Genomic DNA, 21,187 nt, shown 5'->3' with positions numbered 1-21,187 from the left:
ACCTGGGAGCAAAAATAACCACAAGTTGACCAGGCCACCAACATTAGGACACCTCGAATAGAAAGCATGCAATTTGAAATCCTGTAGGTTTTTTTTTTTTTTTTGGCCTACGGTGAATTTGATGTCAGTCATTGTCCTCAGCTTGACTTTAGCCTCTGACAAGTTCATTGTGAATACGAAACCTGAGCTGGCTGGTGGCCACGCACTTTAGAGCAGAGCGTGAGAAAAGAGATTGCACATAACAAGAGAACACAGGCTGTCAAAAAGGATTTGTGAAACTAATCAATGGGATGGCAATATGTTTATACGCCAGCCAGCTGATTTTGATTTGTTTTAAGATGATGCATGATTGAACATTGTAATTCCTCACACATAGGAATTCATCGGGTTGTGTGTAAAAGGTGTTTTTTTTTAAATCTTTCAGCCTGTGATTACTCCACTTACTTGGTGTAAAGAGATAAATAGGACGACACTGCTGAGAAGAAGATACTAAAACTAATGTAGGAAAACAGTGACGTGATGACGTGGGATGCTGCGGTGTGAAAACATCCATAACACAAATGTGAATAAGGACGTGTTTGTCAAGGGCAGGGATCAACACAGGCTGCAAACAATGAACTACAGCCTCTTTTTCAATAAGACTTCATGGGAAACCAGACACAGGACGGACGTGTGGATAAACCATAGGCTACACAAAGAAGTGAAGACAAGTTTTTTTTTTTTTTTTATAATAAGTATTAGGAGCACCCAAACATGTCATTGAGGGAACAATACGTGACCTCTACCGCTTTAACCGGGAAGTGAAAAAGCTCCACACAACAGTCAAATGAATATTGAGCGGATCCATCAGAGCAAACTTCACTTTTAAACAGCGAGAGAGGGTGAAAAAGGTTTGGATTCCAAACGCCGGGCTGGAAACAGTTTTACAGTTTGCCTGTGAACACACCAGCGGATCAAGTCAAGATGCCAAATTAAAAACGACCATGCGCGGTACTGTTTACACTCGAGGCTTTTGCCATTCAGTTCTCAGCTTTCCATTACCTGCTGCCGTTGCCCTCTCAGCTTTCAGTCGTGGCTCCGGGCTGTGCTGAACTCAAGACTATCGTGCACCTTTAAACCTGCTTAAACTTCCTCTGGTGCTGGAGACTCGATGATAACAATGATGGTCGTGACCGGTAAAGCTTTTCTCATCCCGGAGCCGCGTACAGTCACAGCTTCATGCGCGTCCTGGTTCCAGGAGAGTTTGGGAGTTTTGCAGTCTTTGCAGGTGTCGCTGGAGTTGTCTCCACTCTCTGCCGCTGCTGCAGCCTGATCCTCAGGTCCAGCCCCCTCACGCACCGGGGAGCGTGAAAGGAAAAAAAAAACAACGTCGTATTATGGTTGTATTTTCACTTCAACTTCATGCTCCGGCTTTATATATACTTCACAGTTTTACTAAAGGCTTTGTGTATTTCCGTGGACACTTTGTAATTCAGTTTTAACGCAGTTCTAATTTAAACTTCCTCCAATCAGAAGCGAGCGGTAGTTACGTCACTATCACGTTTGGAGCGTTGCATGTTGTTGCTGCTGGCAACACAAAGTTTGTGCAGTGGTGGAAACAAAGAGCAAATTTCAGGCACTTGACCATTATTTTTACTATTCCCATTATATAGTACTAAATACTACATTTTAGAGGGAAAGATTACACCTTATGTATCAGCACTTGCACAGAAAACACGTGACCATCAAATAACAGGCTATATAAGGTATCCATTTAAATTAAATATCGGACATTTAGATTTTAGCTGTAAAAAATCAATAATTAGATAAAATAATATAACATATACAACAAAGCTATGATTCTGTCTAGTGAATACTGAATTATATTTTTCTGATACCTAACGACTTTACTTGAGTTATAGAACTGCATTTCAATTTCTACAGTAGGAAATGTTAGACACAGATAATAATAGTATAGACACAGAGATGTTTGAGGCTGGGAGTTGTCACTATGTGTATTTAGGCTGTCACAGTAAAATAATTTATGAGTAATAAGATTTGCATGTGTCAGGAAAGTTCACTAGGCTGGAGAATTCACAAGAGACAGAGTGTTTTAACAAATGTCCAAACTGAAGCAGAAGAGCCTGAGATGCTGGTCAAGCTCCACTAATACTGAATCCTACATTTCCCAAAATTCATCTTGAACCTGAACATTTCTATCAACCACACCACCAAGATAGTAACATTTGTAACCTTGTATGGTAACATCAGTAAATCTGTGACATTTTTTGAAGATTATTATCAAAATGTAAAAATTAGTATACTGAAAGAAGGAAACAAGTGTGTGTGTGTGTGTGTGTGTGTGTGTGTGTGTGTGTGTGTGTGGGGGGGGGGGGGGGGGGGGGGGGGGGGGGGAAGCTGTGCTGTCTTTCATGTGTCAGTTGGACTGTAACCACAATGAGACAATGATACAGGAAAGAAGGTTTTCTTACCCGGCTCCCACACGTATGCTGCTGACCAAAAATGTCCAACGGACTAGATGTCTCCAAAGAAGCCAGGGCTGACAGGCTGCAATAATAGTCTCTTTCACACAGTCAGCAATCTCAGTTCATTTTACAGCCCCCCCCCCCCACACACACACACAGTTTTGCTTAACTAAGGAGCAGAGAGGATTACGGATCATTTAGGGGAAGAACATCAGTCAGATCAGTCTCCCAGAAGGCTGTTACACTAAGAGTAGTCTGATTCCTCACCAATGACATTGTGGTGTGTTACTTTTTCTGTTGACAAGAGTAAAAAGGAAACTGAAAAGTGACAGAAGCTACAATAGGGCCACCTTGTGGAATGATTCCATATTACATCCCAGGTATATTTAAATAACACATTTGCTTTTAAAAAATAACTTGCAAGGTAAACCACTGAGTGGTGGACACACACATATAATATAGTGCATAATCTGGTGAAGTCCTTTCATTTCACTCAGAAGAAGATGGCAAAGGCAACACACTGTGGATTTCACTGCACACACTGCGACTACCGTGCTGCCAGAACAAGGCATCTGAGACTGAGCCCAGAGTTGCATGTGATCTCTAAGTCAAGACAACTTCCTCAATGCAACTGACCTGGAATCTTTTCATCCCCGAGACCCCCTGTTGTCATCAGAGCGGTGTGGACGAGCCATGGCCTATGACCTCCTTACTAAAGACTCAAACAAACAAACAAACAAACAAACAAACAAACAAGTAAACAACAACTGCGCACAAAGAGGCCCCAGAACAAACATTCTTGTCTTTTTTCACAGTGGCTGGTGTTGTGATGAGGCATCAAAAAGCAAGAAACCAAATCACTAATATGAGAGATATAAAGGACGCACAGAAAGGTCTTTATCCCAGCACAGCTTAAACAGTTTCATTCTGAAGAGGCAGTGCATACACTGGCCAAGAATAACAACTTATGAATGACTGTGTGTACATTTTTACTAGAACAAACTCCCCCTCTATAACACCTCTTGTACCCTCAAACACATCATAAAAAATCTCTGCTTAACTAGAGATTGAGGATTTTGAATTCTGCTAATTTACTCATATTTTTTGTGTTCTTTGTACATTTTTGTCACAAAAACAAGTGCTTGCAAAGTGGTGTCCTTATGTATATTGTCCTTGGATTAACAGTTACACTATTCCCATATCCTTGTGCACATTCTGCACCAGAACATATTGTCATGCATAATATCATGAAAGTTTAGCTTGTTTTTCTCCCATTCAGCATTTCAGACCTTTTTTTAAGAGCATGTTTTCTCTCTCGAAGGCTGCTGCAGCCCACAAGCTTGACTAATATATGCCAGGATAAAAACAACCCTATTATTGATTTTTATAAAAACTGTTTTTCGGGTGTAAAGATGTATATATATGCAATGTTTCATAGTTCTACAGTTGAACCAAGTGATAAGCAAAGAGATTGAGAGCACTGAAGTGTATCCCCCTGAGGGACACTGAGAATAATCACGTGCTGAAGTTAATTTGTGTGTGTGGGTTAGGTAAAAATGATAGATGAGTGAGAATTTCACAGGCTTCAAAAGCATTATTTGCTTCAATAGCCGGCTAATAAATGGGAGCCTTTAGGTGCAAAACAGGATAGAATAAACAATAAATAAGATAACATAAATAAATAACAAAGGGCGCAACACACAGCCCCATGGGAAGCCGGTGCTGAGGCTGAGGGCCGTGGTGATGTGAGAGCCAACTCTTACCCTTTGGATGCGACCAGACAGGAAACTTTTTATTCACTGACAGGTGGACTATGGAACTCCAAGAACCATCAGTTTGGCTACCAGTCTGTGGGGAAGGATGGTATTAAAAGCAGAGCTGTAATCCACAAACACACATACCTCCCCTGCTGCTCCAGGTGGGACAGCGCAGCAGGGAGGGCAGTAGCCACAGTAGCCTCTGTTGTTGTTCTTGTGTGGGTCAGGACTTTGTGGGAGCCTTGCAGTTATGTGACTTTGGACCAGCTTTTCAAAACCCTTGATCACCACCCGTCAATAAGGCTGGAGATGTGTTTCTCAGGCAGAGGGACTATAGGTGAAACTTGTTGTCCCTGTGGTCTAATCGATAAAGGTCCTGTGCTCATACGCTTTCTCACAATAAAATGTTGAATTGTAAATGCTAAGGCGGTGCAGATTCATTCATTCTAACCACACTGACGTTTTTAAAACAGCGTGTAAAGAAGTGTGTCGAGAAAAAACACTAATCATTAATGCTATTGATATCGTTTTAGATAATTAAATAAGCACGTCTGTTTGGACGTTTGCTGGAACTAGATACGAAAACAGAGGGACATTAAAAGTGGATGCACACCGTTGCGGACGCGACGCATTGCGCATGCACGGAGCAATGACAACACCGAAATGAGATTGATGACTATGTGAACATGTTTAAGGAAAACGAAGTTTTATCTAGTAGGAAATGCTTTTGTTTTATGAAAATGGTCTTAATTGGTGTTTATATTTAATGTATTAACGTGATTAGATTTACGACTTACCGTTATTTAGTCTGGCTAACGAAAGGTTATGATAACAATAGGTAGCATGCTAGCTAACTGATAGCTAAGATACACAGACGTTGAAGGGTAATAAGCATCAGTACCTGCTGTGCTGAGCTTAGTGTGTATCCAGTTAACACTCAGCGAAAAATGATACGTGTTATATACATAAATGCTACATTATGTTGAAAGTCTCACTATTCCTTTTGTTTTTTAGGTGTGCAATGGCTTTAGTTTAACCTCAGTGTGACAGCTTAGTGATCAGACTAAGGACAACGTTGCAATGTCCGCTTCAGATGGGTCAGCGGCGTGTCCTCTTGTTTCTGAGGACATGGAGGGCATCTGTGTAATGCCAGATTTGAGTGCCATCAAGACTGAGCAGTCGGTAAGCGCAAGCCCAGATGACACAAGCACCCAAAATGTGGCCATGGGCATCAAGTTCATCCTGCCCAACCGCTTTGACATGAATGTTTGCTCAAGATTTGTCAAGTCGCTCAACGAGGAGGACAGCAAGAACATCCAGGACCAGGTGAACTCTGATCTGGAGGTTGCTTCGGTTTTATTTAAAGGTGAGAATTATGTTTATGTAGCAAAAATATATTCTGTTCATATTTTAATTAGGTTACCTTGCAGTGATGTCTGCTCCTAGTAACGTGATGCAACAAATACTGTGCCTCTCTTTCAGCCGAGTGCAATATCCAGACTTCACCCTCCCCAGGTATACAAGTGCGTCACGTTTACACACCATCCACCACCAAACATTTCTCCCCTATCAAACAGTCCACCACGCTCACTAATAAACACCGTGGTAATGAGGTTTCTTCCACACCTCTTTTGGTTCATTGTAAGTAGCACAGTTATTCTAACTCCCATTTGTCATCATGAGTCATTAAGTTGAGATTGTCAGTACTATTCTTGCATGTTTGGTCTTTCAGCATTGTCCATTCACCAACTAGCAGCCCAGGGAGAAATGGTGTTTCTGGCCAGCAGGATTGAACAAGGTAGCAAACCCATCCAGCAAATGTTTGGGATAAATCACTCAGATAAATCACAAGATGTGGTACCTTATATATATTAAGAGCAGTATAGATGTTAATGCAGTAAATATGTGCCATACCTTTTTCTAAACGTTAAGAAAAGTAGCACTGTGTATAAATGATGGATGGTGGTAAACATTTAGGTTGCGATAGTGTATTGACTTATTTTTATATGTGTCTTTTTTTTATAGAGACTGTGATCAATCTCCAAGATGAGGAAGGCTTCACCCCCTTAATGTGGGCAGCTGCACATGGACAAATTGCTGTTGTTGAGTTTCTGCTCCAAAATGTATGTATACAATTACTTTCTGTGTTATTTGGAGCTCGTGTTTTTCCCCAGTATTGGAGAATTCTTAAGTAGTAGTTGTGCGTCTTTATTTGCTGTAGGGTGCTGACCCCAACCTCCTTGCCAAAGGGAGGGAAAGCGCTTTGTCCTTGGCCTGCAGTAAGGGATACACTGATATTGTAAAGATGCTCATTGACTGTGGTGTTGATGTCAATGAGTATGACTGGGTAAGAGTATTGAGAGTTAATGTTTTCTGGACAAGTAGAAAATTGATATAGGGGAGATACTCCCCTCACTTTGTACTCACTTTGTAATCCCTGTGTACATGATAATCTGTGTGATTTGTTGTGACGTTACCTCTGTGGGCTTCAGAACGGAGGAGCCCCTCTGCTGTACGCTGTCCATGGAAACCACGTGCGGTGTGTCGAACTCTTACTAGGTGAGAGCAGGGCCTTGACTGAAAACTACAACTATCGTCAGATACTGCATATAGTTTATATGCTTATGTGTTTAGGAAATGTTCTGTATTGTGTCTAACATCAATAAGTACAGAGGTTATATGTGTGCTTCTGTGGCCTACAGAGAGTGGTGCCGATCCAACCATAGAGTCAGATTCTGGATTTAATGCAATGGACATGGCCGTGGCTATGGGCCACCGGAATGGTATGTCAAAAATAAACAAATGAGTTTACATTTAGGGCTAAAGTACATGCCGGTACTCATAGGCTAAATAATGTTGTTTTTTTTTTTTTTGATAATATGAACAAAATGAATTTTTATTTAAATTGAGTAATCTTTGTAAGAAAGTCATGTCTACTCAGGACCCCTCACCAGTTTGTGTATACAGATGCAATACTTTAGTGGTGCAGTGATAATTTTGGATGGTTATAAAGTATCTTAGAAAGACTTCATTAAAATAATCCAATTGTTTCTTTCTGTCCCTTGAAGTGTAAAGGATGGTCCCTTTGGAAGGCAGATATTTTCATGTGATTCTATGCAGCATCGTACGATGAATTACAGTACATTTATCTGTTTAGTTCAACAGGTGATGGAGGGACACTTACTGAAGCTACTGATGGGAATCCGAGAATAAACTGTGACACTTCGTAAAAAAATACTTGAGGGACAGCGCTAGGTTCTGGACAATCACGTAGCACTCCCAGGCTGTCGGCCAACAAGACACTTTGTTCCGTTTGCTGATATTTCAGCAGCATCCTGTCATTATCGTCGTGGCTTCATATTAACACTTTGTCATTGTGATGCACACAAAGGTTTTTGCTGTGTGGATTTTCAATTTTACCACTCTTGGAAACTATTTTAAGCTGCACTTTTTCACGTTGAATGTGGAGTAGCACATTTTATCAAGATACACATTTTAAAACTGAAAGGTTGAGTTCTTCAATATGCACTGCTCTCCACCTCTGTACTTCAACTAATCACAGAGGTTCTGTTTTTACTTTTAATGTCCTCCATTGCATTACTGTCATTAGCCGTTACATCCATTTCTTTTAATTCAGGTGTGCTTTAAACCAACCTAACCATAATTAACCGTTTAAAGCAATTTTAATATAATCTGTGGAACTGCTCCACGTTCATAGTGTCTGGTCCTCATAGTGAGCACATTTTGTTCCACTGCAGAAGACAGTAAGTTTTTTTAAAACAAGTTCAAAGCAAAAAGCACAGATCCTGTGCCACAAACTGTTGACTTCGACGTGTGGTGGTCAAAGAACATTGTGTTAGTTGCATTCAGTTTACTGTAGTAATTTAGATGTTTTGTAAAGTGACAAAATCCTCACTGATTTACTCCATTTTATTCCTTTGTATAGTGCTAATGTCCACACAATTATTTAAATGTCCCACATGGTTATTGTGGTGCTCTTTGCATGGTGTATCAAGAAAATAACTTGTACTGACCTCATTATCCGTCATCATTTTGTACAGATATTTATCTGATTGCGAGTCAAAAGCTCAAACCACTGTTTACTGAATACTCAATGAAATGAAGCTGTAATTTAATTAAAAAAGTTTTTAAACTGCCTACGACGAGTCCTTGCTAATATCTGTCCTTAAAATGATGGAAAATGCACTTTGTCTCCTTTTTAATTGAAAAGTTTTTTCAAATAAATGTCAGTTGTTGAAAGTAATAAAATTAGCGAATTGCAAAAACTGCGTACTGTAACTATGCAGCAGTGAAATATTGTTACTTATTCTAAGACATGGTTATGATGAAGCTTTGTTTCGCCGCTTATTTTCAGGTACATTTTATTTCCAGCAATTTCCAAAGCAATATTTTTATTTAGATTGCTTTTCTAAAGTCTTTAAAAACTTAAGCCAATTAAACCTCTTGAATTTTACAATGAAAAGTTGCATTATGATACAAAACCAGTATGGGACAAAAAAAAAATACAACTTTGAAATATGATGAAGCCTTGACGAAAAAATAAATGACCAGCAATAATTTGGCAATGTAAGTAAGATTTTCCAAAAATACTTTTTGATGCTAGCAGTTCTGTGCCATCCTTAAGCAGTGGCGATAGTATTTTAGTAAAACTGCAAGTACTTGCTTAAAAACAAAAACAAAACAAAAAAACACTACAAGTAGTACTACCCTTTCAAATTCTTTACTCAAGTTGAAATTCATGCTCTAAAATCTACCTTAAGTATAAAAGTACGAGTACAAAATGTTGGCTATTGATTCTTTTGGTGTTGGTAACACATAACTCCAGTCCAGGTCGGTTTAAACAACGAAGGATGAATATTATGACAAACATAAATTCCTTTACTTAAGACTTTGTGTAAAACAAAACAGCAACTGGTAAAGGTGGAGCTGCCTGTAACCACTTTGTGTGTACGGATGGTGTTAATCCATAATGACGCATCTTAATTTTTGATTGCCTTTAGTATCAAAGACGGGTGAAATGTACAATATAATGGAGTAACTTAATGTCAATGCAAAAAGACATTGCATTTCTCCACAATTCCATATGTTTTAATGTCTGATGTCAACTAATGTATAGTGCTTCATCTGTAGAATTCATACTTTAGTGACAAAATAAAACAAATTTTGTTCGCTATTTCTTGACAGTAGCAAAGGTTTATTCCAGAAAAGACTGTTTAGCGAGGCCACATCGAATGAAGGTTCAGTAACTGATGAAGACAGGAGCCTTCAACACATTTTACACAATCTCTTACTAACCGGACATAGAGCACAGAGCACAACAAGCACTTAAAGAGTCTGGTGACAAAAAAAAGAGGTGGGAGTGAATACTAAAATACCTCATGTTTAAATACCTCAACTGCAGTTTTAATACTTTAGTAAGTACTAGTCTACAAAATTACTCAAAAATAATTCATTCAAGAGTATGTCAGTACTTTGTTCAGGTGTTGCCCATATTAAAGATTGCTCACAGGCAAACGTTGATAGATGCATCCATCTTCTCAGGTACATTAACTTTCCACCTCTCAAAACAGACATTAAAACATCTTGCGCACATGGTCCTGTCAAGTTTGGACACTCCAGGGCGTCCCATTTACTCTAGTTTGCCTCATCCTTGGATGCTTCATCAAAATTCTCCACCAGATCTGAAACAACAAAAGATTCGGCAGTAAATTGACTGAGCTGGGGAGAAAGGAATGTCCATATGCACAAATGACTCTCAGAGGTGCTGGACATTATTCAGGAAAAGCGTGTTTATCTCAAACATAATACCACATGTAATACAACCCCAATTCGTTGCTCATCTTTCCCATTCCTATAGTCTACAATGTCCTTAACATGAGGCCCTCATAACTACTGCAAGCAGCTGTAAAAATTATACCGTCAAGCATAAAAAAAAGATGGCTTCAATTACTCTCTGAAATGTGAGAAATCTGCCCCTCTAAGTTTTGGCCCAGAGGGTCGAGGGTTAAAATGGGAACAATTCAAAAGGTCTGAGTAAACATGTACCTTCACTGGGAGAACAAAATGGAATCTTAATTCCAATAACAACATGATAGCAACGGCTGTTAACCCCACGCCATCAGGCTTCAAGTGCTCCTATTGCTGAATACATGTGTAATCATTTGTTATATCAGTAAGGACTGGGGGCTAAAAGCAAGACATGTCCTGGGAAAACAGCTCAGATTGTTGTAATGACAACCTCATGTGTTTGGTCTATTTTCATGACAAAGAAAAGCAAACTGAGTCTTAAGATCTTATAAACGGTGAATGAAATTCATATACAATACCCTGCAGTGCACTATGACCAAAAGTAACATACATTCCCTCCAAGGCCCCTTTGACAAGCCCCCAAAAAGGCAAAACCGTCATAGTAATTTAACAGAGAAAGCATTTTAAAAAACTGCATCAATGTGGTATTTCCACATAAAACGACAAAGCGGTTCGATGCCAGACAAACAGATTTTCTTGAGAAACAAGCTGTTGTGCATGAACAGTTAATGTGAAATTGAACATTTTAGCACCCACCTGGAACATCGTCATCTTCTTCTTCTACTGCTGCAATTGGTGCTTTTCCATCTGCGGCTGGAAGAATGCAAAACAAAATCTGTGAGATGCTTGCAAAGCCGTTTAAGCTCTCAGAAACAATCTGCGTGGAGACCTGAGGACGATAATCATCTCTCTTAACAAGTCAGCTACTTAGAGATGTGAGATATGCCACATCTTAACTTAATTCAACCTATACAGTAAGTTTTAATTTTTAAAGGTTACTGACTCTGTTTTGGCAGAGCCTCAGCGAGTCTCCTGAGGCTCGTCAGGCTGTCAGCTCCCAGCTGGTTCAGGATCCCAGGCAGCATCTCGGTCAACTGCTTGGTCTCTGCGTGGCCAGTGATAGTGAAGGTGTTGGCTGCGAGGGAGGCCTGCACTTTGGGGTTGTTGAAGTGGATGACTGTCCCTTGATTTGTGAACATGTTGACCTGTACGAGCGACGTGAACTATTAATGACAGATTTAAACTTTTAAATTACAGTGTTGAAAACTGGAGTGCAAGATTGCTGTGTACCTCCTCAATACCAGAGATGTTGTTGACGCCAAGTTTCTTTAAGGAGAACTGTAGCTTCTTGTCATCTGCAGTTGCTGTTCTGTGAACAACCTTCTTCTTTCTGCGAGCACTTCCCTATGTGGACATTCAAACAGTTTATAATATTAAATAGTCTCTTCAGTAATTTGTGACGTCCCTGAAGTATTAACACAAAGTTGCTCATTTCACATGTGAAGATGCTCTTATCGTGTCAGTTACCTTTCCGCCAATGCGGACTTGTGCCTGTAGTTTAGCTAGTTTTTCTTGATTCATAATTGCTTCTTTCATCTGAAAAGGAAAAGAACATTACATGATCTATGTACTGCAGACAAATTTATCATATTTAGCAATTAACTTCCATTACTGCATTTCACAAACGCATACCAAGTCCTGATGAAATCAACTACAATGAATTAACAAAAACAGCAAAGCCAAAAACAGTAAGATATGTTGTGTGTGACGTACTAGAGTTCATTCGGTTTCTGAAAACACGGCACACAGCATGCTCTGACCACACCATCTAGCTGAATAGGCAAAATTATAATACAACGATTGCAATACGACGATTATTTCTGTACAAAAACTTATTGAGAACAAATAAAGCCATAATATCACTACGGCTTATTTCTCCATTCAAAATGTATTGAATTAAAAAGAAAAAAAGGACACACCATATGTTATTTAATGTAGATTAAATTAACCTTTAGAACACTCATTATGGTTACACCACTTTTGCCCACAACCCAGCGATCTTACGCCCTGGCAGAAACAGTCATGTTATAAGTGAACACAAATTAATAATTCTAGCTGTACAGCTAGACTATTATCAAACCAACTCGCACACACTTGCCTCACTTGAGAACTGTTTAATAGACTGGTGAACACACATAGTTTCCTCTGGTAGAACCCAGAAGGTACTATGGTGATATAACATCAGGTACATTTCTCACATGTTGAATGAAGGGAATACATGCATAAGGTGTGCTGATAATTTTAACAAACAGGGTTGATATTGCAGTTTGTGTTGTTTTTTTTGGACACTGGATTACTTTACTCTAACACTGCACTAGATGTCCTCAGGAACCATCATCACTACTCAATTACAAAGTAACAGTGGGTTCCACATTTGCCACTTAATCATTTAACAAGTGTAGTGTGTACACAGCCTTGTGTTTAGGATACAGGGGACAGTACTGGTGGACCAGCGAACACCTTGCCTGTCAGCCGCTGCCATTTCAGAGTGAGTGTGTATGTGAATGAAAAGCAACGATATAAGCACGAATAGGCTAACAGCAGACATTACTACGGTGCTTGTACACATAACTTCACAGAAGACAGAGGAAGCATTTAAGAACATTTGTAGTTTTTACCTTATTTATTATATCTATATTTCAAAAGACTATTGAATCTCCCTTTAAATTATATTAAAAAACAATTAAGTCTACTGCTACATGTCACATTTTAAGCAAATCACGAACATTCATTGAATTTGTAATTTGTCCACGAGAATAAACCATTTTCTCATTTCATCAGCTCTAATATTTACGTCTAGACTTTGATATTACTGTGAAACTCGGCTAACACATCGCACTGTGTCTCTTTGGCAACAAGACAAATGATATGCACAGTGCATGCAAACGATGACAGGTTAGGAAATGCTACTTCACACACACACACACACACACACACACACGGGGGGGGGGGGGGGGGAGCAGAGATGTAGGTGTGGCAACATTAATTGACATTGCAGTCAAATACAGGTAGGTGACTACAGTTTGAAATAAACTTAAGTAAGGAGTTTTGTCATCATAGTTAAAACAAATGCACAAGTTAGGTTAGCTAGCAAGTGAGAGCTAATGGTTCCCTTATTTGTTACTCTTGTCTGTTATTAGGCTACGGACGAGAAGACAAAACAGCCAAGTGACAAGGGGCCGGAGGAAGCCCACCAAAATAAGCCACGGGAGCAGGTAACATCCACTCGTTTTAAGTTAGCGTTAGCTGTGCAATGTAGCCCACTGCTCCACCAAACAAGGTGTGGTTTAGCTTTTGTGCGAGAACTTGTAGGCTAACTGCGGCTAGCTTCTAAGCTAACTGCCAGATTGTGGAGAGGACGGCCCGTCACTTTCAGCCACACTCCGTAAGTAATATTAGTTTCTAACCCCGGCAGATTTCAGCCATCTAATCGAAAAAGGCTTCCGTTTACCTCTTGCCTTCGAGTCGGGGGAAAACAGTGCAGAGAAGAAGGTATTTAAAGCTCCTCACTGACCTGTAAACTAACGGCAGACACATGCGGGGAGCAAGATGGAAGCGAGAGAGGAAAGAGGAAGTGACGTACGGAACAAGTGCGTTGGCGGCGGCGTGTTTTTCCTGCCCCAAGTGCAGCTTTGCAGGCAACGCTTAACAAACTTTCCAGATCCCTTTAGCGTTAGGGCAAAAGGCTGATCCAGATTGAGAATGCTATTGTGGCAAATTCGGATGTATATAATAATGTTTTTTTTTTATCCTTCTAGAGGATACATTGTCATTTTCCAAAACAATAAAACCAGCGTGGGCACTCTGTCCGCGTCACTGTGTGTTCTGACACCTGACCTCCAGTCAGCGTTTACATTCTTACTGGTTTCGTGCTAAACCAGCTTTTCCGAGGGACTGGACCAGACGACTAACCCTTCCATGCACATCAGTGACTTGTGAGGCCCTGATGTTTTTTATGCTTCAAACATTTCAACTTTACAACCTGATTATTTACTTCCCGTTTAAATTTGTGTCACGACTTGAAATTGGCCTTTGTGCCATAATGCAGCAAGATTTTTTCAATCCCGATGGGATTTAATGTTCGATGTAGGATGCAGGAAGGGAACCAATATACACATTTACTTAGGTTTAACTAGTCAGTAGCTTAATTATCCAATACCATCTGACATGTGTATGTGGCGAAAAATGTTGAACAGCTTGATTGTAAAGCAGCAAGGAAAGTTTTAATCAGCATATTTTCTTTTAAAAATCAAGGATTAATCGACCAGCTTTTTTTAATTCTACTGTTCAGTTGCAAAATGTAGGAAGAAGCATTAGTGACGTGTATGAGGGAAGCTGCCTGCAAAGCTCAGTTGTAAGTGTTTCACAGTAAATTCACACCTATTATGTTTCATGACACTCTAAATTTTAAATTGTAAAAATAAATTGTATAAGCGCATCAACTCGAATGAGGTCCATCAAATTTAAATAGCCACCTGGCACTGACCCTCCCTCCAAAAACTTTCACCTGCACAACTCAAACAAAAATTACCCTCAGATCAGCTGTATTTTTTAAAGCAACCCTTTGCAAAGTTTCACTGAGCTGTATTTTAAAATTAAAAAAGCTCATCCAGCTCCGTTTGCCCTTCAGGTAGCCACTGGAGGTCCCTGCATGACTTTAAAAAAACACCTCATACGAACCTCTAGCACTGAAGAAGCAGAAGACAAATGCTGAAAGGCAAAATCTGGGTCTTTGTGACTGAATTGCAAACTCGTCTTTAATTGTGCTGATAACTGTGTAGAGTTAAAGACGAGATGGCAGTGGAAACTAACCTTTTCTCTTTGATTTTGTTTGTCCCCTTTGGTCTCTAAAGCAGACCTCATAACCTCAGAATCACTAAATGTATGCAAACTTTAACTACATTTAAAGAATTAGTAAGCAATATTTTCCTTTCTGTTCAAAGTACAAACAAACTATAACCTTAAACATATTTTTTACAGGTCGTATTAACAGTGAAGGTTAAGGGGTGTTTAATACATCAATAAAATAAGCATGTTCATTTATGCGAAGTCTACAGATTTGCAGAGGGCATATTAAACGACATTAATAATTAATTCGTAAATACAAATGCAAACACCTTTAAACACCTTTTTAAACGAGTGTGTTTGCCTGTGGTGCTTTCCCATGATGATCACATGCTTTCTTCCCTGGCTGAACAGAGCCGAGGCTGTACGGAGCCTTTGCTGCAGGTTCGTGTCGGACATTGTTTCTGAATATTTGTCGATACTTTACCCCCACGTAAAGTCTAGATTTGACACAGTCGTAGCCAAATGAATTATTAAATATCAGTCAAAATTGCATTCATATTTATATACCGTCACGCAAACGAACTTTCCCAAGATGCACAACTTTGAAGTGTTGGAGCGCCACTGCATAATTTGCTATAATCAATCGATTAAAAAGCGAAGAACTGAAACTGAAACAGAGGCAAGTGACACAGGTGACTGTACAGAAATCAGAAACTAACAGGAATATAAAACATTTTAAAATTTGTTTACGCGTATTTTGAAAATCTTTGCCTCAAAATATTTTGTAAGTAAACTGCAACGTGAGCGTCTGTTTGTATTACCGTAAAGACTGTAGCTTATTGCATGTAAAAACGTATTTCAAAATATGTATTTATTTAACCAGCTGTTCCAGAGACGCAGGCTTTTCTTTACTCCGCAGCTCGCGTATTTGTTGGTACCTTGTTTCGCCTCGTCTGCATGTGATTCACATTGATCACATGCTTCACAGACTCTCTCAGAAGGACCGTTTTGGTGACTTTTGATGATTTTTTTCTTCTTTTCCGTCTAAAGCAGGAGCCAGGCAGCCAGGGATCGCATCCCTTAAAGTGTTTTCTTGGTACCCCGTGGCACGGAGACAAACCCCGGAGAGCAGAGGAGGGAATTTAGGAAGACTTTGGAGGTGGTTTAGGACACAGGAGAGCGCTGCTGTTGTGTCAGGTCGAGTAAACTAGAAACCGAGAGAGAAAGAAAGAAAGATGCCAGACGGTGCATAAATAAAGAAAAAAGAAAGTGCACTTAAATAAATCTTAAATCTTTTTTTCTTTGCACTTTCAGTTGCATCATGCAGAAATGCATTTGGTTTCATTTTTTAATTTCGAATAACTCATTCAACAATTAAAATAACTAAGACATTACTCAGGGACCTTGTTGAAATATGTATTTCTGCATTCACCATGATAAAGTGTGACTCCCATCCACATACATCCACATCTTTTATTTGAATTAATGGTGGACAGTGCATACGGTCTGGTTATTGATTATCTATAATAGTGTATTCTTTTGTCCTGTCGGTTCAGGGTCGGCACAGCAGATCATTTGTCCGCATGTTGATTTGGCACAGTTTTTACGCCGGATGCCCTTCCTGATGCAACGCACCCCAATTTCTGCAGGCTTTGGACCTGCACTGCACGGCTGGGGATGAGGATGGGCTGTTTGGGGCTCAGTGTCTTGCCCAGAGACACTAGTGTGTGTAATGATCAATATCATTGAGACCACTAGCTACAAGTGTTCAGACAAATGTGCTGGATCCGTATAAATGAACAATAAACACATATTCATAAGCAATACTTTTTGTTGTTACAAAAACTCCTCAACTTTTATGAACAATAATGATTCATTCATGTCCATTCATTGAATTTCAAATAAGGCAAATAACTCGTTTAAAGCGTTTGTACGCTTGTCTTAGATTTTTTTTCTTCATATTTTGTCACCTATTAAAAGTCAGTAACGAAAGTTGTTTATTAAATAGTAAAGTGATAAATATTAAATAAACGGCAAAATGAATGCATGAATAATAATGACAATCCAAGCAGAAATTACAAAGAATTGTTTGTTTTTCCCTCCCTAACAATTTCCTTGTTAATTCCACAGCGCAACACTATCATGCTCAATAGAAAATTATTAATTATGAGATGAAGGCTGGAGCTTTGTGCCAGAGTTGTGAGTCAGAATTATTCTAAAACGCTAAGGTAAAATTGTTCATGGATTTGAAGGGAATACGCGCAAATGTGGTTGTTCCTCAGTTGATAACTTTCATCTTTTATGGGACAGAAATGTTTCATTTGTGAGACAAGTTCACCGCTAGATGGCGGTGGGCAAAGGTGAAGCTGTGAGAGTCACTGAGTGGCCGCACAGTTTGTGTGGGAAATAAAGTCGTTAAAAATACTTACAATATCACTGCAATGATTTTTATTAGAGGCCAAAATGTGTTTTAGCTCAACTGCATTAGGGACATTTTTCTGATAACCCATTTTGTTTTTAATCAGAGAAAATAAATTATAGGCTAAAGAAATTGAAAAGTTGTTTTTCTTTTGATAATTTCATTAAAACTCCCCGGAGTGCAGTTTTTTTTGCGAGTATAGCCCCTGTATTTGATTTATTTAGCTTCTGTTAAGGACTGTGTCTCCCACTATACCTGACCACAATAGAAACAAGTGAGAAAATAATTTGAAGTCTCACATCTACGGTCACATTTGAAGGCAAAGCTAAAGTGCAGCGAGTTGATCGAACCGGAGTAAAACACCATGAGTAGGCCGATGCATACTTCTGTAATTCCTCCCTTTAACCCATCTTGTTCTGTCTAATATTTGCTGTAAACACACTAAATAATTTCAAATTATTAACCGACGTTGGTTTAATATATATGCTAACGCGTTTTTGCTTTCATGTATACTTTATATTTTCAGTAGTTATGGGGCGGGTCAACACAAATAAACTAGTACGCATATTAATGTCACCCTCACAGCTCTTAAAAAAATGCAAGTAATAACATTATTGAGTATAATAATAATTATATTAATGGAATTAAAACAAAGCAGTACCATGCTCCAGACGCACGGTAGAGGCCTTATATCTGGGGCTTGCATGCTCTGCATGACCCGTGACTGATTCGACTTAACAGCTGACTCTTTTCCATTATAAATGGCTCGCGGATAATCTAGATAACTACCGGATCACGCAAACCGAGCGGCTTGGATACTAGCAGGGCCTTCAAAATAGCATATGGTTCGTGTTACTTGGTTGACTATAGTTATTTTCACGGTGCTGTTCTAGTCATATTTTTTTTTAAATTTTAAATTTTCTGCCGTGATTGGAGGCATTGTTGTTAAAAAATAAAAACGGAAATGTGCATGTGCGCTGTTAAAGTGGACTTTGACACACAGACCTAAGCCTATATAAATAAAATATCTGCTTCAGACCACACATGTATAATTAGCCTAAAGATTTTTTTTATCTTGTATCATGTATTTTTACACAAAACGCACGGGTGAAATAAAAGCTCCACATTAGTCATGTGCGGACTTCTCTATAGGCCGTTAAAAGAGATGCAGGCCACACCAAACTTCTTATAAGCCACTCACAGTTAATTTTCAAAGACCTTTTTTGTTCATTTTGTCTTTTCTTCTTTTTTTTTTCCTTCTTGCGCCTCGGTGACGTCTCCTCGCCACGTGACCGGGGCAGCGGTATAAATAACAAGGGAAGATCCGCCCCCTCTGTGATTCAGGTTTGGCCCCTTTGCAGGTTTGCCTACGCGTTTGTCAGCCTGGCATCGATGGGACCGTTCGCTAGTCGGAGATAAAACCTGAAAACATATGGAAGCAGCGAGCAAACGAGGGGGCATCTACCACTGGCGGCGACACGTGCTCCTCTCCTCTCCCCCTCCTCATATGAGTTTTTGAAGAGGGAGGGCAGAGCTGCTTGTGCATCTCATCGTCTTCCTCATCTGGCGTTGGAGGGCACAGCCGTGTGTTGAGCCATGACTCTGAGCTCAGAGATGTCGGATGCCTCCATCCTTTCGGAAGAGACCGACATAGATGTGGTCGGCGAAGGGGAGGATGGGGAGAACCAGACGCGCTCTTACGTGGACGAGGTGGCGCAGATGCACGACGGCATCCTCCTGGCTGGCTCTCCTCCTCCGTGCCTGGACAGCTCCACCTCCTCGAGGGATACCTACAAGCCGGCGGGCAAGAACACCCTGGTGAAGCCCCCTTACTCCTACATCGCCTTAATCACCATGGCCATTCTGCAGAGTCCAAAAAAGAGGCTCACTCTCAGCGAGATCTGCGACTTCATCAGCAACCGCTTCCCCTACTACCGGGAGAAGTTCCCGGCGTGGCAGAACTCCATTAGACACAATTTATCCCTCAATGACTGCTTCGTCAAGATACCGAGGGAGCCTGGCAACCCCGGGAAAGGAAACTACTGGACCTTGGACCCGGAGTCTGCTGACATGTTTGACAACGGCAGCTTTCTGAGGCGCAGGAAACGCTTCAAGCGGCAGCAGACGCAGGACTTGCTGCGGGAACACAACAGCTTTATCCCAGCCGGTGCTGCGTATGGGTACGGACCGTACAGCTGCGGAGGATACGGCATCCAGCTCCAGACCTACCACACACACTCTGCGCTTTTTGCTTTTCAGCAGCAGCACCAACAGCAGCAGCAGCACTCCAGGCATACACACACGGGAACCATTATCCCTGCACCGTCTCTGATGCCCACCACCACGGACTTAGCCAGGACTAGGTTTTATCCCCAGCTCAGCTCCAGCCTGGGCTCACCCACCGTGCAGGCTGCAGCCCCGGCGCAGAAGTCCAGCTCTCCGGTGCAGCGGTCCCCCTTCTCCATAGAGAGCATCATCGGGGGATCATTGAGCCCCTCCAGGACTTCTCCGGTCGTTGTCCCAGTCGTACCGTCCTCTCTGGGGTCTCCAGCGTCCAGCCAGCCGCGAACCGTCCACCCTGGAGCTGTTTTACACCCGGCTGAGAACTTTCCTAACAGAGTTGTCAGCGGTTCTAGCGGCTGTTAAAAGTCTTAACCACAAACTTTTCAAGAGTCTAAAAAACAGAAACAGCAACAAAAACAAAAAACGCCCCTCTTTGAAGGTAGGATTATTTTTGTATGTTTATTTGATAGCACGCAGCTGAATGACGGACGTAAAGACAAACACTATTTGTGCCTATATTCATGCTGTTTAAAAAGTTTTATTTATGTTCTTTTTTTTTTTTTTTTTTTTTTTTGTTCGGTGTGAATCAGACTTTTGACCACGAACTTTCCTTGTATTTCCCATGAAGTGATTCGCTTCTGTCACTGTTTAGGGCGTCTCAGGATAACTACTTAATGAACAGGTTATACATGATCACATGACCTATTTGTGCCAAACACATCCATGTTTTTGTTTATTAGTTTGGCAAATCAAAACGTTTTGAAGGTTTTGATTTGAGCTTTGTATTAAAAGACACAGAGAGCAAAGTCATACATTTATAATGATAATGATAATAATAATAATAATAATTATAATATGCAGTGTGTGTTTATTTCAGTAATAAAACATTGTACATTTTTGGCAAGTATTGTGTAATTGAAGTGTGATATTTTTACACAGTTTGTTTTTCAACAAGAATAAATTTCGTTTTGCAAAAAAAAAAGGTAATTTGTTTGGAAATAAATTCATGAACTAATCTCACGCGTCATGGCCTTAGTGTGACACTCAGGGGATTGTAGCCTGCTTAAACAGAAATTAGGGCAAATAATGTTGCCAAGAAACATTAAGATGGAATTGGTTAGGATTTCGTTGGCTCCCTACATTGTGGTAGTGTATTAATTGGCTAATAATAATAAGTGTAACTGGCTTTGAGTGAAGGGGAAAAAAGTGGTTGCTTTATTTTTTAAAAAGCGCGCGTGCACGTCATGGGCCACAAAAAGTGCTTCTAAATGAATTCGTTTTTAGTGTACAGTTGTAGGCTGCAGCTTGTTTTGCTGTTGCACGTTGGGACATGCGCACACGGGCTCTGCGTGTGTGTCTGACCTCTCTCACACTCATCCTCGTAATTACGGTGAGCGGACGGGAAGGTGTCAGCCGGGTGAGACAGGGGCTGTATTTTGCCTGCGTCAGGTCGGTGATTATACCGGTGCTGATGTGGACTCTTGAGAAAACACTCCTGATCCAGTATTTCATTATCTGCTCTTATTTGACATAGTTTTCCCAGAGAAAATGAAACGTTGCTGCACAAGGCACAGGAGCCAGCGGGG

General features: G+C 40.3%; 4 protein-coding genes and 1 long non-coding RNA gene across 14 annotated transcripts in view; 3 read left to right on the top strand and 2 right to left on the bottom strand.

Annotated features, from left to right (window-relative positions):
* The window catches only part of arhgef28a (Rho guanine nucleotide exchange factor (GEF) 28a), a 37,823-nt gene extending 35,510 nt beyond the window's left edge, over positions 1 to 2,313 (bottom strand). For 3 of the 8 annotated variants that reach the window (XM_067485257.1, XM_067485254.1, XM_067485256.1), the window contains exon 1: positions 1,042 to 2,311. The gene's annotated coding sequence lies outside the window, so the exon portion shown is untranslated. Of the gene's footprint in view, positions 1 to 1,041 lie in introns of all 8 variants that reach the window. The other 5 variants (XM_067485258.1, XM_067485260.1, XM_067485259.1 and 2 more) reach the window with 3 other exon arrangements.
* A 2,485-nt stretch (positions 2,314 to 4,798) lies between these two features.
* Positions 4,799 to 8,380, top strand: ankra2 (ankyrin repeat, family A (RFXANK-like), 2). The gene is made up of 9 exons (XM_067485263.1): positions 4,799 to 4,936; positions 5,237 to 5,588; positions 5,705 to 5,863; positions 5,955 to 6,020; positions 6,248 to 6,345; positions 6,444 to 6,569; positions 6,715 to 6,781; positions 6,925 to 7,005; positions 7,380 to 8,380. Exons 2-9 carry the CDS (start codon positions 5,303 to 5,305, stop codon positions 7,433 to 7,435), a joined length of 939 nt encoding a protein of 312 aa, XP_067341364.1. The 5' UTR covers positions 4,799 to 4,936; positions 5,237 to 5,302; the 3' UTR covers positions 7,436 to 8,380.
* Positions 8,381 to 9,416: 1,036 nt separating this feature from the next.
* On the bottom strand, positions 9,417 to 13,700 carry btf3 (basic transcription factor 3). 3 transcript variants are annotated; one of them, XM_067485266.1, is made up of 6 exons: positions 13,626 to 13,700; positions 11,579 to 11,647; positions 11,342 to 11,455; positions 11,055 to 11,256; positions 10,808 to 10,864; positions 9,417 to 9,924 (listed from the first exon to the last, which is right to left on the bottom strand). In XM_067485266.1, exons 2-6 carry the CDS (start codon positions 11,645 to 11,647, stop codon positions 9,878 to 9,880), a joined length of 489 nt encoding a protein of 162 aa, XP_067341367.1. In that variant the 5' UTR covers positions 13,626 to 13,700; the 3' UTR covers positions 9,417 to 9,877. The 3 variants fall into 3 exon arrangements, with proteins under 3 accessions (XP_067341367.1, XP_067341365.1, XP_067341366.1); XM_067485264.1 differs by having other exon boundaries at positions 13,563 to 13,698; XM_067485265.1 differs by lacking the exon at positions 13,626 to 13,700 and adding an exon at positions 11,825 to 11,847.
* Positions 13,059 to 16,449, top strand: LOC137104295 (uncharacterized). The gene is made up of 3 exons (XR_010911660.1): positions 13,059 to 13,119; positions 13,252 to 13,326; positions 15,950 to 16,449. It is a non-coding gene; the product is annotated as an uncharacterized lncRNA (long non-coding RNA).
* A 2,189-nt stretch (positions 16,450 to 18,638) lies between these two features.
* On the top strand, positions 18,639 to 20,554 carry foxd1 (forkhead box D1). The gene has a single exon (XM_067485262.1). It carries the CDS (start codon positions 18,915 to 18,917, stop codon positions 19,962 to 19,964), a length of 1,050 nt encoding a protein of 349 aa, XP_067341363.1. The 5' UTR covers positions 18,639 to 18,914; the 3' UTR covers positions 19,965 to 20,554.
* The last annotated feature ends 633 nt before the right edge of the window (positions 20,555 to 21,187 follow it).

The sequence above is a fragment of the Channa argus genome, chromosome 18 (assembly GCF_033026475.1).
Source record: "Channa argus isolate prfri chromosome 18, Channa argus male v1.0, whole genome shotgun sequence".
In the NCBI taxonomy this organism is placed as follows: Eukaryota; Metazoa; Chordata; class Actinopteri; order Anabantiformes; family Channidae; genus Channa; species Channa argus.
The sequence above is the reverse complement of the archived record's forward strand: the minus strand, read 5'-3'. Positions and strand labels throughout refer to the sequence as shown.

Bases quoted from the DNA above. Each gene is read 5' to 3' on its own strand.
- btf3 (XM_067485266.1), bottom strand. From the start codon at position 11,647: ATGAAAGAAGCAATTATGAATCAAGAAAAACTAGCTAAACTACAGGCA. The intron at 10,865-11,054 runs GTCAGTAACCTT...GCATTCTTCCAG, and splicing joins TGAGGCTCTGCCAAAACAGA to CCGCAGATGGAAAAGCACCA. The intron at 9,925-10,807 runs GTGGGTGCTAAA...TTGTTGTTTCAG, and splicing joins AGAAGATGACGATGTTCCAG to ATCTGGTGGAGAATTTTGAT.
- ankra2 (XM_067485263.1), top strand. From the start codon at position 5,303: ATGTCCGCTTCAGATGGGTCAGCGGCGTGTCCTCTTGTTTCTGAGGAC. The intron at 6,346-6,443 runs GTATGTATACAA...TATTTGCTGTAG, and splicing joins TTGAGTTTCTGCTCCAAAAT to GGTGCTGACCCCAACCTCCT. The intron at 7,006-7,379 runs GTATGTCAAAAA...TTATCTGTTTAG, and splicing joins GGCTATGGGCCACCGGAATG to TTCAACAGGTGATGGAGGGA.
- foxd1 (XM_067485262.1), top strand. From the start codon at position 18,915: ATGACTCTGAGCTCAGAGATGTCGGATGCCTCCATCCTTTCGGAAGAG.